This window comes from Rhinopithecus roxellana, chromosome 13, assembly GCF_007565055.1.
Source record: "Rhinopithecus roxellana isolate Shanxi Qingling chromosome 13, ASM756505v1, whole genome shotgun sequence".
Taxonomy (NCBI): Eukaryota; Metazoa; Chordata; class Mammalia; order Primates; family Cercopithecidae; genus Rhinopithecus; species Rhinopithecus roxellana.
The window spans coordinates 104361112-104376746 of NC_044561.1; the positions used below are offsets into that span (position 1 = coordinate 104361112).

A 15635-nucleotide genomic window follows, 5' to 3' on the forward strand; every position below is an offset into this window, starting at 1 on the left:
CAAAAAAAAAAAAAAAAAGAAAAAAAGATATTGCCCATTCAGGGGGACCTTCCCTACCTTCCCCTGTTAACCTCTCAAAGCCCCTGTATGGAGCCCCACCCCTCGATAGTGCTTGTTGCAATTCCAACCTGCCTTTATTGGGGCAACCATTTGTCAAATGCCCTCCAGTAAGGGGAAAACGCAATGAGAGCAGGGATTTTGGCTGCCTCATTCTCTGTTGTGTTCCTTAACACTCAAGACTCATCACGCAGTATGTGCCCATTATTACGTTTGCTGACCAAGTGAGAGAATCAGAGACTTCCAACGGTTTGCTCAAGGCTACACGTCTAGAGATGGAAGGAGCACTAGAATCTAGGCCTTGTTACTCCTGATCTAGAATTGGCCCCCTGCCCCAGGACACAGTTTGTTCTCCAGACTTAAGTCACAGCAAAGTCCACCCTCATTTCAGAGTTCCTTTTATTCCATGTTCAAAAGGGTCCACTACCCACAGGGCAATATTTCCTTTTTAAAGTTATATGCTCCTTCTTTTATCTTTGGAACAAGGCAGAGTGAAACAAAAGCGATTTCGAAATTATACTTGAATCAGTGCCTGAGCAGCAGTTTGAAATCTTAATGATTAGGCTGTACTAATGATATTGACTATCTATATATAGCATACCTAAGCACTTTACTTACATTTCACTCTCAAAATGACCCGCTGAGGTAAGTAATAGTAGTATTCCGACTTGACAGATGAGGAAACTGTGACTCAAAGAGGTGACAGTCAAGTCACCTCTTTGTACAACATTACCCAGTTGGTAACGGCAGTGCCAGGTTTGAACTCTAGTCTGACTCCGATGATGGAGCATTTAGCACCCCTTTTTTTTTTTTGAGAAAGAGTTTTGCTTTGTTACCCAGGCTGGAGTGCAATGGTATGATCTCAGCTGTCTGCAGCCTCCGTCTCACAGGTTCAAGCAATTCTCCCACCTTAGCCTCCCGAGTAACTCAGCCTCCGGAGTAGCTGGGATTACAGATGCCTGCTACCACACCTGGCTAATTTTTGTATATTTAGTAAAGATAGGATTTCACCATGTTGGCCAGGCTGGCTCAAACTCCTGACCTCAGGTGATCTGCCCACCTCAGCCTCCCAAAATCCTGGGATTTCAGGCGTAAGCCACCGCACCTGGCCCTTAGCACCACTTTTGTGGTCAGCTATAGTCTCCATGACAATGAACCAATGAATAATTGAGTAGACAAAATGTTTGCCACCCCCAAAGACTTGTAAGGGGGTGTTTTAGAATACAATTTGTAATTGTATAAATGTTCTTTGATGCAAATATTGGTTAGATGGGAATTTTTTGAATTGAAAAGAATGACAATGCCAAATGTTGGCAAGGATGTGGAACAACTAGAAATCATAAATCACTGGTGGGAATGCAACATGGTGTAACCACTTCAAAAACCAATTTAGGCCAGGCATAATGGCTCACACCTGTAATCCCAGCACTTTGGGAGGCTGAGGCAGGCAGATGGCTTGAGCCCAGGAATTCAAGACCAGCCTGGGCAACACAGTGAGACTGTATCTCTACAAAAAAAAAAAAAAAAAGAAAAAGAAAAAGCTGGGCATGGTGGTGTACCTGTAGTCCCAGCTACTCAGGAGGCTGAGGTGGGAGGATCGCTTGAACTCAGGAGACAGAGGTTAAAATGAGCCAAGATCATGCCATTGCACTCCAGCCTGGGTGACAGAGCAAGACCCTGGCTCAAAAAAAAAAAAAAGAAAAACAAATTAGCTATTTATTGCAAGTTAGACATACACTTGCTATATGACCCAGCAATTCCAATCCTAAGTATTTACCCAAGAGAAATAAAAATATGCCAACACAAAAACTTGTACATGAATATTTATAGCAGCTTTGTTTATATAGCCCCAAACTGAAAATGACCCAAATGTCTCTCAACAAATAAATGGATAAGCAAATAGTGTTACTTCTATACTATGGAATACTACTCAGCAGTAAAAATGAACAAACTACTGGAACATGCAACAGCATGGAAAAATCTCTGAGTACAAGAAGACAAACACATAAGAAACATACTGTATGACTATATTTATGAGAAATTCTAGAAAAGACAAAGCTAATGTATAGTGGCAAAAAGCCAATCAGTGGTTACCTAAGGCTACCTAAGTGTGGGAGGAGTTGACTGCAATAGGACATAAGGGAACTTTTTGGGGTGATAGAAATGTTCTATATCTTGATTGGGGTGGTGGTTACACAGGTATATATATTTGCTAAAACTCATCAAGCTGAATATTTATGATGGTAGATTTTATTCACGACAATAAAGTTGACAGAAGCTTTGGGAAAATGCACAAGGATTTCAATTGTAGCATTACTGTTAGGACAAAACATTTGGGAAACTGTCCATGAACAGGATCATGTGTCAGCTCTCTTGTTCTTTACTATCAGAATAGCAAACTTTTGGAAGGAAATGTAGCTGATGCTAGTGCGGACCCTCTACTGCCCCCTGGGCCTTTACTAAGAGCTGCACTTCTCTTCCTGGAGACCCTCTGGTGGCTGAAGCATGCATCAGGGAGGCCAAAATGCTGGAGGGTCAGTATCCCTGAAGTACCCCTCATCCGGTGTCCAACAGGAGTTGGTGTGTAAGTGCCCCAGCTCCCTCATCTGACAGGTGGAGTAACTCTGAAGTGGGTATATCTCCAGAGATCCCCTGCAGAATTGAATTCCAGTTGCCCATAATGGTAACTGGCTTCATGATACTCTTTTTAACTGGCTTCCCTCCCTTCCCTGTCTCATCCACCTACTCCCCTACTATTGTCTTCTGCATCTCTTAAATCAACTATTTTCACTTGGATCCATGTCCAGGGTCTGCTTCTGGGGAACTCAAATTAAGACCAATGGATAATACCAAGGGTTAGTAAAGATAAGGGGAAATGATGGGAGAAAGAGTGGGGCAGTGGCGATTCTGCAAACACCTGTCATTCTTGGCAAAGCAAGTCCTTACAAAATTCTAATGTAGGACGGTAATGTGTATGAGGATGTCCACTGTGGCACTATTTACAGTAGTGGGAAATTGTGTGCAATCTAGGTGTCCATGACTAGGAGAATGGATAAATAAAATGTGAAGGATGTAAACAGTGACTACACATATGGGCACTACCTTTGGAAACATGGCTGGATATTAACAACAGTGATGGGGTGGTGGGAGGGAATGTACAAAAATTTATGAGTAACATTAAACATACATTCAGAACATTATCTGTTTTTATAAAAAGCATATACAGGCTGGGTGCAATGGCTCACACCTGTAATCCCAGTACTTTGGGAGGCCAAGGCATGAGGTTCAGTTGAACCCCAGAATTCAAGACTAGCCTGGGCAATATAGCAAGACCCCATCTCTATTTTTTTTTTTAAATGTATCTGTGCCATACCACACCGAACGCATCTGATCCTGTCTGACCTTGGAAGCTAAGCAGGATCAAGCCTGGTTAGTACTTGGATGGGAGACCCCCTTAAAATAGCACTGTAGGCTAAAGAGAAGGAAAAAAGGCACATATACCAAAAACGTAAGAGTAGGGTCATTGTCTTTCCCATTCATGGTTCTTCCCCCCTTGCCCACCAGGGGACATTTTACAAATGTCTGGAGACATTTTGTTGTCACAACTAGGGAGGAGGACGCTATAGACAACTAGTGGGTAGAGCCCAGGAATGCTGTTAAACATCCTATCATTCACAGGACAGTCCCCCACAACAATTACGTGGCCCAAATGTCAATAGTGCCAAGTTAAGAACCCCTGCATTCCCCAGCCCCCAGGACAGCACTGCTGAATGAATTATGAATGAATGAATGAATGAATGAAGAAATGAATGAAGAAATGACGGTAGCCCTGATCAGCTGGTAGAACGGGAATAGAGAGACACAGTATGATTCTTGTACATTTTGGAGATTTTGGAGGTGTGTTACACAGAATTTAGGGTGATAGCCCCTGTCTTTTCAGGAGAGGGTGTGTTCTGCCCTTGCCTGGAGCTGGGCACAATCCCATCCACTTGGGGCCTCAGTCACCCTCCAGCCTGACTCCTCACCTCCCCAGACCACCTCCCCCAGTTTGGGAGTCCTCTGAGCTGCCAGGAAACCAGGGTGGTTCCTTCGGGCGGGGAACTTTGCATGGCCAGGGTAGTTCCTTTGGTCGGGGAACTTTGCATGGCCACGGTGGTTCCTTCGAGAGAGGAACTTTGCATGGCGTCTGAATGGAGCAGGCCTGCGGAAGGGAAACCGCTGACCACAGACAGGCCTGGAAGTCTCGGGCCGCGGCGCTGGGGAGGGCTGGGCCAGAAGGGAGGGGTCGGAGTGGTGGGGGAAGGGGATCACGATGCTTCCGGGGTAGGGTAAGGCCTTTCCAGGGTGGGGTTGGAATCTTTGAAGACTGTAGCAGGAATCCTTTGATAGGTGGGGTTAGGATCCCTGAAGGGCAGGGTTGGAGTCTTTGGACCGGTGGGATAGACCCCTGGGGATTAAAACTCTTAGGCTGCAGGAGATTGGGATCGCCCAGGAGCAGGAGAGATATTGGAATCCTGGGGTTAGTGTTCTAAATCTTTAAGGCAGGGTTAGAATCCACTGAAGTGAGAGTTCGGATCTTTCCATTGGGCAGATTAGAATCTTTGGGGGCAAGTTTAGTTTAAAAATCCTTTGGCGGGGCGGAGTTAGGATCTTGGGAGCATGGGGGCGGGTGCTGGGGTTCTTAGACGGGCGGGTTCCAATCCCTAGGGGTGGCATTTGGGATCCTTCGGAGACTGCGGTAGGACGCTGGGCGGTGGGATGGGGAGGTGTTAGGGAGAGTAGAGCGGAAGGAATGGGGGTTAGCATCCTTGGTGGACGCGTTAGAAGCCTCCGACGGATGGTGCTAATTTTTTTTGTTTTCTCTCTTGGTGGCGGGTTTGGGATCCTGCTTGCAGGAGACGGAGGCTATGACCCTTGGGGAGCCGGTTAGGATCCTGGGGTGGCTTGTGAATCTTCGGGGCGGTGTTAGGACACTTGGGGCGGAGTTAGCATCGCTCAGGGCGCGGCTATAGCGCCCAGATGGCCTGCGGGCACCACCGCGTCCCTGGTCCCAGTCCGGGAGCACGTCGGAGCCTTAGAGGCAGTGGGAAGGGACCCAGACAGTGCAGGGCGAGACACGCCCGCGGCACCAAAGCCCCTCCGAGCGCCGCCCCCGCCTCTAGTTCTAGAAAGTCAGTTTCCCAGCACTGGCACCCCGGAACCCCGGGGGCTGCCGAGCTGGGGGGGCGCTCGAGCTGCGAGGATCCGGGCTGCCCGCGAGACGAGGAGCGGGCGCCCAGGTGAGTGCAGCGCACAGGGGACCGGGAATCTCTGGCCCGCGAGGGGGTCCCAGGCGGCGGAGGGAGTCCAGGGGAGTGTGGAGGGCTGGTTACCGGTGCTGCTGAGGGCAGCCAGGGGAGACGGGAACGTCGGGGGAGCCGCGGGTAGCCTGCGGGATGAGGGGTCGACAGCCAGGGGAGGGTGCCCAGGAGAGGGGCGGCACTGCTGCGGACTGGTGGATGCCCGGGGGAGGGGAGGGGAGGGGAGGCCCGTGCAGTGACTTTATCCACCACTTCTCTGGGCTGTCCAGGTTCCCCTTCTGCGGCGGGGTGGGGGTGGATTTTTAAAAAATTTTTTTAACAAAAAAGAAGAAGGAAAGGATGGGGCTTCACAGAGCCCGGGAGGGGAAGGCCCTTACGGTTCCTGGTGGGGGCCGGGTCACGCCGGGTTGGCAGCCGGCTTGGGGAAGGGGGCAGATGCGCGGAGGCCTGACGTGTGAGCCACACCCAGGCCGGCTGCAGCTGGTCGGCTCTCTGCCCCTCCTCCCACAGCAGGTCTAGGTCAAACCCCTAAACCTCCTGGCCCAAGACTGCTGCATGCCCTGACACTTTCCTCCTTGTTGGACGAATTCTCCCTCTCAGGATTCTGTAAGACGGAGCTATGAAGTCTTTCTTGCAAGGATGCAGGAAATTGGAGTATGTGAGAGGTGGTGCGTGTGAGAGACAGTTAGGCTAGTGGGTAGGGGAGGGGGCTTCTGGAGGCAAACTGCCTGTTGGGCCTGGTGTAGAGGATCTGGCCTTTCTTTGCTTCTGTTTTCACAACTGCAGGATGGGGAGAGTAATAGTACCTCCTTCACAGGGTTGTTTAGAAGATTAATTGGGTACTGAAGGGGCCGGGTAGGGTGACTCACTCCTGTAATCTCAGCTTTTTGGGAGGCTGAGGCAGGTGGATCTCTTGAGGTCAAGAGTTTGAGACCAGCCTGGCTAACATGGTGAAACCTCGTCTCTACTAAAAGTACAAAACTTAGCCGGGCGTGGTGGCACGTGCCTGTAATCCCAGCTACTCTGGAGGCTGAGGCACAAGAATCACTTGAACCTGGGAGGCGGAGGTTTAGGTGAGCTGAGATCGGGCCACTGCACTCCAGCCTGGGCGACAGAGACTCTGTCTCAAAAAAAAGAAAAAGAAAAGAAAAGGTACTGAAGGAAAGCTCTGAGAGTACTGTCTGACAGTACACAGGCTTAATGTATCTTAACATTGCCCTAGCTAGACACATGGCCCCGCGTTCTCAGACTTCAGCCTACATCAGCATCACCTGGACTGTTTGTGAAAACACAGATTGCTGGGCGGAATCCTAGAGTTTCTGATTCAGTAGCTCTGTGCAGGACGCTGAGAACTTCCATCCCTGGTGATGCTGCTGCTGCTGATCCAAGGATGACACTTTGAGAACCACTGGAGTAGCCTGTGCCTGGCACAGAGAAAGGCCTCAATACATATCAGTTGCCTTATCCCATGGTTTTTTCTTTATGGTCCTTTTTTTTTAGGGGAGGGGGTGACAGGTTGAAATACAGAAAAGTGAAGAGAATAATATATTAAATATCTTAAGAATCCACCATCCAGAATTAACAAATGATAGCTTTTTGTTGTGTTTGCTTCAGATTTTAAAAAATTAATTTACTAAAAGTAACAGAAAAATTTGAAGTCTCCCCACCTTGTGTCACTCTCAGTCCTGTTTCTCTCCCTCCCCAGAGGCAACCGCTGTCATGATTACAGTCCTTCCAGGCCGTGCCTTTAAAAAATGGATTTTGTATAAATGTATGCATAAACAGCACATATTATTGTTTTGTGTGCTTTAAAAATGCTATCTATGCGGTGGCTCATGCCTGTAATCTCAGCTGCTTGGGAGGCTGAAGCAGGAGAATGGCTTGAACCCGGGAAAGCGGAGATTGCAGTGAGCTGAGATCACACCATTGCACTCCAGCCTGGGCAGCAAATGCGAAACTCCATCTCAAAAAAAAAAAAAAAAAAAAAAAAAGCTATCTAACTGTGAAACTTTTCTGCAATTCTGAGAAAGGGGATAGCAGAGGAGCATATTTGCCCCTTCTTATCATTAAGTTGTCAAAATCTATACAGGATGAGAAATAGAAGTAGAGGCCTCATTCATTCCTTCCAGCTACTGCAGAGTATCCCAGCAGGTGACCACTCTACAGTATTTCTCATTCCCCTGTGGGTAAATACTCAAGTTGTTCCTAGGTGTACACTACAACGAACAATATTGCCAGGAGCATCCTGGATATGTAGCTTTCGGCCCATGTACAGGTGTTTCTTGAGGAAAACACCAAAAGGATGGATGGCTCCCCAGAGAGGGCACCTGTCACCCTCCCCTTTGTGCGACAGGAGTACTGAAGCCCGAAGGGTTACCCAGGGACTCTGGGGCAGAGAAGAGAAAAGAATATTGCTCTGCTGACCTCCCAGCTGTCTCTGGATCAATGGCCCTTTTTCCAGGCCTCATGTTCTCTGCTGTAAGGCGCTTCACTTGCCTTACTCACTGTGCCTAGCACTTAGTGAGTGTTCAAGAAAATGGAAGCATGAATCTTTTGAGGGAACAATAACAATATTTTCATATATCTTTATGTAGTCTTCTCTATGCACTTTTAAATTAACATAATTAATATAATGCTACACATAGATTCTATTTATCTTATTTGCTTTGTATTACATTGCAGCATTTTCCAGGTCATTAAAATGTTCTTAAATTTTTAGTGGCTGCATAATATTCCACTGTTTGCCTGTATTATAATTTGCTTAACGTTTCTAACAGAGCAATCTTTTTTTTTTTTTTTTTTTGAAACGGAGTCTCGCTCTGTTCCCCAGGCTGGAGTGCAGTGGCACGATCTTGGCTCACTACAAGCTCCGCCTCTTGGGTTCATGCCATTCTCCTGCCTCAGCCTCCTGAGTAGCTGGGACTAAAGGCGTCCGCCACCATGCCCAGCTAATTTTTTGTATTTTTAGTAGAGACGGGGTTTCACCATGGTAGCCAGGATGGTCTCGATCTCCTGACCTCGTGATCCACCTGTCTCGGTCTCCCAAAGTGCTGAGATTACAGGTGTGAGCCACTGAGCCCGGCCAGCAATCTTTTATACAGTTCAAAATTTTTAGAAATATTTTAATTGAGGTGAAATTCACATAACTTTATAAAATTAACTATATGATTTTTAAGTGAACAATTCAGTGACATTTGGTATATTCACAACATTGTACAAGCACCTCTCAATAGCTCCTAAACATTTCCATCACCCCTGAAAAAGGAAACTTCATACCCATTAAGCAATTACCCCCATTCCCCCATCCCCCTGGCGACCACCAATCTGCTTTTTGTCTCTATGGATTAATTTATTCAGGACATTTAATATAAATCGAAGCATACTATGTGACTTTCTGTGTCTAGCTTCTTTCACTTAACATAATGTTTTGCAAGGTTCATCCACATCGTGGCAACTATTAGTGTTTTACTCCTTTTGTGGCCAAATAATATTCCATTGTATGAATATTCCACAATTTATTTACCCATTTAACTGCAGATGGAAATTCGGGTTGTTTCCACATTTTGACTGTTGCGAATAATACTGCTATGAGCATGCATGTGCATGCATGTATTTGTTTGAGCACCTGTTTTCAATTCCCTTGGGTATATACCTAGAAGTAGAGTTACTGGTTCAAACAAAAGTTCTGTCTTTAACTTTTTGAGGAAGTGCTATGCTGTTTTCCACCATTTTACATCTCCACCAGTAACATACAAGGGTTTCGATTGGCTTCACATCCTTGCCAATGCCTACTATATTTATTATTACTGTTATTATTATTATTATTATTACCATTCTAATGGGTACAGAAAGCATGAATCTTAAACTCATTCAAACCAGGCTGCCCTCTGGGGGTTCTTACCCCTAGGAAGTAAGGCGAAAGTTGTCTACACTCTAAGGACTAGCCAGGGCTTGGACTTTAAACTCTCCTAGAAAGTACATTCTACAAGAGCACAAACATGTTTGTCCTATAAGCCACTGTATCTTCTAATGCCTGGCACCTGGCACATAGTAGGACCTCAAAAAACCACTGAAGGGGCAAACGTAATGAATGTTGGACAACCTCCTCCCTGCCTTGCCTGAGATATTTCAGCTGCTCTCCCCCAACACCCCTCCACCCACAGTGATTATTTTTAATTAGTTGCTAACATTTAAATTCAGGAGAGCTCACATAATCTGGATTTCTGTCTCCTAAAAAATTAGAAGAGTTAGCAGCCCTGAGACTAGAATCCATGACTCCAGTTCTCCTCAGACAACCTCAGTGGAGCCGGGGACTGCCCTGGGCTGTCCAGCTTGCACGGCCCTTGCCAGGCCCACTTAGCTCATGCGCAGAACCCTCCAGGTCCCTACAGTCATTTGAGTTTACAAACCCCACCCTTTGGGTCATGACAAGGCTTCCTTTTTTAAAGAAAAGGAACATGAAGGGCCGGGCGTGGTGGCTTACTCCTGTAATCCCAGCATTTTGGGAGGTCGAGGCAGGCAGATCATCTGAGCTCAAGAGTTCAAGACCAGCCTGGGTAACATGGCAAAACCCTGTCTCTACAAAATATACAAAAATTAGCTGGTTGTGGTGGCACATGGCTGTAGTCCCAGCTACTCAGGAGGCTGAGGTGGGAGGATCGCCTGAGCCCAGAAGTTGAAGGTTGCAGTGATCTAAGATTGCACCACTGCACTCCAGCCTGGGTGACAGAGCAAGACCCTGTTTCATGAAAAGAAAAGAGAAGAGAAGAGAAGAGAAGAGAAGAGAAGAGAAGAGAAGAGAAGAGAAGAAAAGAAAAGAAAAGAAAAGAAAAGAAAAGGAATGTGAAGCCTAGAGAGGGTAAATGACTTTCCCAAAGTCACACAGCAAGTTAGTGGCACAATCTCTCTCAGCCTCTGTCTTTCTTTCTTACATCTTTTTTTTTTTTTTTTTTTTGTTAGTTTTCTTTTTCTATACAAGTCATCAAGCAATCAGCTTCTGCCTTTCTAAATAAACCCCAACCATATATTGTTCCCCATCCCATTTCTCCAGTTTCCTCCCCCACAGGACTGGGAGTTTGAATGTGCTTTCAGAGGAGTGGGTAATGATGCAGAAGCAGCCTGTGCTTGAGAGTAAATGTGCCCTGGTCTTGGCCCCTGGTTGTGGTCCCACAAGCTGCATCTTCTGGATGGCACTGTGCTAGGACGTGCACTCCTGACTCTCCCCTCGGGTCACCTCCCTGAGTTCCAGGCATCACCCTGAAATCCTTTGGCCCAGGAGATATAAGTGCAGCCAAGAGAACAGGAGTCCCCGCCTCATCTCTACCAGAGAAATGAAGAACAGTCAATACAGCACAGTAGACGACCCCGAGTCTGAGTGCCAGCTCTGCCAAAGACAGGTTGTGATGCACTGGGCAAATCTCTTCCCTTTCTGAGCCTCAGTTTCCACATCCAAAAAAAAAAAAAAATGGAACTGAGGCCAGGCGCGGTGTAATCCCAGGACTTTGGGAGGATGAGGCAGGTGGATCACCTGAGGTCAGGAGTTCGAGACCAGCCTGGCCAACATGGTGAAACCCCATCTCTACTACAAATGCAAAAATTAGCTGGGCATGGTGGTGAGTGCCTGTAATCTCAGCTACTCAGGAGGCTGAGGCAGGAGAATGGCATGAGCCCAGGAGGCGGGGTTGCAGTGAGCCAAGATCATGCCATTGCACTCCAGCCCGGGCCAACAACAGCAAGACTCCGTCTTAAAAAAAAAAAAAAAAAAAAAAGAAGAACCGAGAAGGATACTACTCATGATTTCTGCAGCATGATTCCCTTTATGTCAAAACACACAGACACACAGACACACAGACACACACACACACACACACTAGTCCATCATAGCATATATGTCTTAGTTTGAGTTTCTCCAGAAGCAGACCCTAGGCAAGGTTTCAAACGCAAATAGTTTGTTTGAGAGCTGATTCCAGAGACCCTTCTAGGGGAGTAAGGAAGTGAGGCAGAGAACAAGAGGCAGTCAGTAAAGGTGTCTTCTCAGTCCAGTTACCACTGCAGGCACCTCGAGCTCAATCCCACTGAGGAACTGTGGGAGCCAGGGTAGAACAGACTCCAGAGGTGAGGGAACCGGGGTATTTGTCCACCCACTCTTGTCTTTAGTTGAAAACTACTCCTGGCGGTGTGATAATTCTCTAGCACTTTCGGCTTGCCAAGCCCACAGGCAGAGCAGGCACCCAGTAGCCACAGAGAAATCTCTGACGGTGCCGACAGCTGGAAGTCCAGCCAGAATGTGCGGAAATGGTAAAGGGCGGAGTGATAGAGGCAGGGCACTGACAGCCTCTGCTTCAACATACATGTTTGTAATTGCAGAGGCAGAGGCCGAGGCCAAATGCTGGCAGAGGCTAGCTGGGTCGGGGAAGAGGCGGCCATGGAGGGCTTAGAGAATTAGTAATCCAAGAGTGTCCTAAATGTATCTGTAATGTTTTAATCTTCCTTCCTTCCTTCCTTCCTTCCTTCCCTTCTTTCTTTTTTTCTTTCTTTCTTTCTTTCTATCTTTTTTCTTGTTTTCTTTCTTTCTTTCTTTCTATCTTTCTTTCTTTCTTCTTTCTTTCCTTTCTTTCTTTCTTTCTTTCTTTCTTTCTTTCTTTCTTTCTTTCTTTCTTTCTTTCTTTCTTTCTTTCTTTCTTCTCTTTCTTTACCTTCCTTCCTTCGCCCTCCTCCTCCTCCTCCTTTATCTTCTTCTTTCTTCTTTCTCTTTCTTTCTCTCCTTTCCCTTCCTTCCTCCTCCTCCTCCTTCTGCTTTTTTTCTTTGCTTCTATTTTCTTTCTTTCTTTCTTTCTTTCTTTCTTTCTTTCTTTCTTTCTTTCTTTCTTTCTTTCTTTCTTTCTTTCTTTCTTTCTTTCTTTCTTTCCTTTCCTCTCCCTCTCTTTCTTTTTCTTTTTGAGACAGGGTCTCACTCTGTCTCCCAGGCTGGAGTGCAGTGACGCTATCATGGCTCATGCAGCCTCAGCCTCCTGTGCTCAAGCTATCCTCCCACCTCAGCCTCCTGAGTAGCTGGGACCACAGGCACATGCCACCACACCCAGCTAATTAAAAAAAAAAAATCTTATAGAGATGGGGTCTTGCCATGTTGCCCAGGCTGGTTTTAAATTCCTCTGCTCAAACGATCCTCCTGTCTTGACCTCTCAGAGTGCTGGTATTACAGATGTGAGCCACCATGCCCGGCCTGTAATGGTTTAATTTTTTTTTTTTTTTTTTTTTTGAGACGGAGTCTCGCACTGTCACTCAGACTGGAGTGCAGTGACGCGATCTCCGCTCACTGCAAGCTCTGCCTCCTGGGTTCACGCCATTCTCCTGCCTCAGCCTCCTGTGTAGCTGGGACTACAGGCGCCCGCCAACATGCCCAGGCTAATTTTTTGTATTTTTAGTAGAGACGGGGTCTCACCGTGTTAGCCAGGATGGTCTCGATCTCCTGACCTCGTGATCCGCCCACCTTGGCCTCCCAAAGTGCTGGGATTACAGGCGTGAGCCCCTGCACCTGGCCAATGGTTTAATTTTTAACAAGAAGGATGCACTAATGTTTTACTAGGTGGTAAAAGGTCATTTTGAAAACAAAATACATACCCTTCAAAAATGAAAGAAACTGAGACCTTGAGCTTTGTCAATTATTTTTTAAAAAAAAAAAAGTAAAAGGATCAGCACATGTGTTCCTGTGGCTTTGAGGATTCCATTTGTGGAGGACAGGTTTGGGGGCAGCTGACCTCTCAGTATCACAGCAGGTTAAAGTGAAAAGTGGCCCTGGTGGTGAACTGGCCACTGTGTCCTCTCTGGAGGAGGAAACTTCCACTGAGTAGCAGCCAAGGAAAGACTGCTCCTCTCCCAGCGGAAGCGAGCAAATGTGCATCACCCTTCTCAGTTTAAACATATATTTATAGCTATTGGATTTCTTTTTGTTTGTTTGTTTTTGTTTTGAGATAGGGTCTCACTCTGTTGCACAGTCTGGAGTGCAGTGGCACAATCTTGGCTCACTGCAATCTCCGCCTCTCGAGTTCAAGCAATTCTCCTGCCTCAGGCTCCCAAGTAGCTGGGATTACAGGTGCCCACTACCACACCCAGCTAATTTTTGTATTTTTGGTAGAGACAGGGTTTCACCATGTTGGCCAGCCGGTCTCGAACTCCTGACCTCAGGCGATCCACCCGCCTCAGCTTCCCAAAGTGCTGGGATTACAGGCATGAGCCATTGCGCCTGGCCTATTTATAGCTATTGTTTAGACAGGAAATCTGGGGGCATCCAGCAGGCTAAAGGGGACTTCATTCAATAAGAATTTATCGAGCACATGCTGTGTTCCAGTTTTACATACTGGGGATATAGCAGTGAACACAACAAAGTCCTTACTGTCATATCTCACATCCTAATGGTCAGATGGACAATAAACAAATCAACAGGTAATACATTAGGTGTGTTAGTCCAGGTCCTTTTTTATTTTTTATTTTCTTTTTATTTTATTTTTATACTTAACTTCAGCATACCCTGAGATGGTTCAAGTCCTTTGAGAAGCAGACTCCCATAGCATTAAATGTGCAAGACATTTATTGGAGGAAATGGCTATGAGAGAAAATGGGAAGAAACCAGGAGAAGACAGGACAGCCATCAGATACTGAGGCACCTCTGGCCACGAATGAAAAAGAAAAGGAAGGAAAAAAGGAAGGAAGAAGAAAGGAATAAAAGGAGGATGTGTCTTGGACTGCCGTGCCATTTTTTTTTTTTTCTGTTGTTGCTTTATTTTGTTTTTTTGAGACAGAGTCTCACTCTGTCGCCCAGGCTGGAGTGCACTGGCACAGTCTTGGCTCACTGCAACCTCCACCTCCCGAGTTCAAGCAATTCTCCTTCCTCAGCCTCCTGAGTAACTAGGATTACAGGCATGCACCACCATGCCTGGCTAATTTTTGTATTTTTAGTAGAGACGAGGTTTCACCATGTTGGCCAGGCTGGTCTTGAACTTCTGACCTTGTGATCCACCCGCCTCGGCCTCCCAAAGTGTTGGGATTACAGGCGTTTGCTGCCATGCCATTCTAAGGAAAGTTTGTCAAGGCTGTTAAGGAGCCTTTGGCCAAAGTCTCTTGACAGAGGTCCCCCAGACATGGGCAGGCTTCAGTCTCCCTGCCACACTCAGTCATTGGCTGGGAGCAGCCCATGACAGCAGTGATGGAGCCCATGAGAGCAGCTCTGAAGCATAGCAGCTGAGCCGCTGATCAATTTCTCCAATCGTACTCCTGCAGTTGGAGATCTGAGAGGTGCATCCTCATAACCACCATGTTTAAGAGGTGGTTAGGGGTATGAAGACTATAGCTGGGAACAGGCTAGACAGTGATGGCACGCGCCACCTTGCCTGGCTAATTTTTGTATTTTTAGTAGAGATGGGATTTCACCATGTTGGTCAGGCTGGTCTCCAACTCCCAACCTCAGGTGATCTGCCCGCCTCAGCCTCCCCAAGTGTTGGGATTACAGCTGTGAGCCACAGTGCTCAGGATGACTTACATTTTAAAAGACTCACTTATTTGTAAGAGGCAGAATAAGGATTCAAACCCAGCTCCATCTGACTTCAAATCTCATGCTCTGTTTTCAAACTGCCCTGCCTCCTGCCTACTTTGGAGATAAAATCATTCCAAGGAGGTTCACAGTTGCTCTGGAATTCTGAAATTGACCAAGGGATCCAAAAGTAACATTGAACATGCTATGAGTTTCATATGTGGTTGAACAAGTGGTTGAAACACATGCATCTCAGAGCCAACCCTATGGCTGAGCCAGGCAAATGACCAAAGGCCCTGAGTTCTCCTTCAGTATGTTGCTCTGTCGCTTGCCATCATGTGAGCCAGGGCCCACACAGCTTCTTAGGGCTGTTACTCCACCTGTCCAATGAAAATGCTGATCTCCCAAGTTTCTTCCTGCTTGCAAAATCAAAGTTTTGAGCTCTGTGAGAAAGAAGCTGAGGCTCAGTAAAGGGAAGAGGTGAGAAGTCAGGAGTTACCCCTAACTGTTTATTAGGGACAGTAGTCACTCAGGGATAAAGACAGTTCATTCAGAAGACAGTCAGGGAACCTGAGGAGAGGGAGCTGCTAGACTCTGCACCCCTAAGGCACTGCTCAGGAAATTGACTCCTGTTGGGGAAATACATTTTTCCCACCCACCACCATGGCTGAGCTGTTCTGAGAAGAGAAAGTTCCTGTAACTGAACAGCCTTAAGCCCTGGGCCCCCAGCGGTCTGCCTTCTTGAGAGTTCT

At 46.7% G+C, this 15635-nt stretch overlaps 1 protein-coding gene across 1 annotated transcript in view; it reads left to right on the forward strand.

Moving 5' to 3' along the window:
- The first annotated feature begins 5053 nt into the window (after nucleotides 1-5053).
- Nucleotides 5054-15635, forward strand: part of HCK (HCK proto-oncogene, Src family tyrosine kinase) — a 49119-nt gene continuing 38537 nt past the window's right edge. Inside the window, exon 1 of the mRNA XM_010352777.2 lies at nucleotides 5054-5336. Within this exon, the coding sequence (XP_010351079.1) occupies nucleotides 5077-5336 (260 nt within the window). The 5' untranslated portion in view covers nucleotides 5054-5076. The remainder of the gene's footprint in view (nucleotides 5337-15635) is intronic.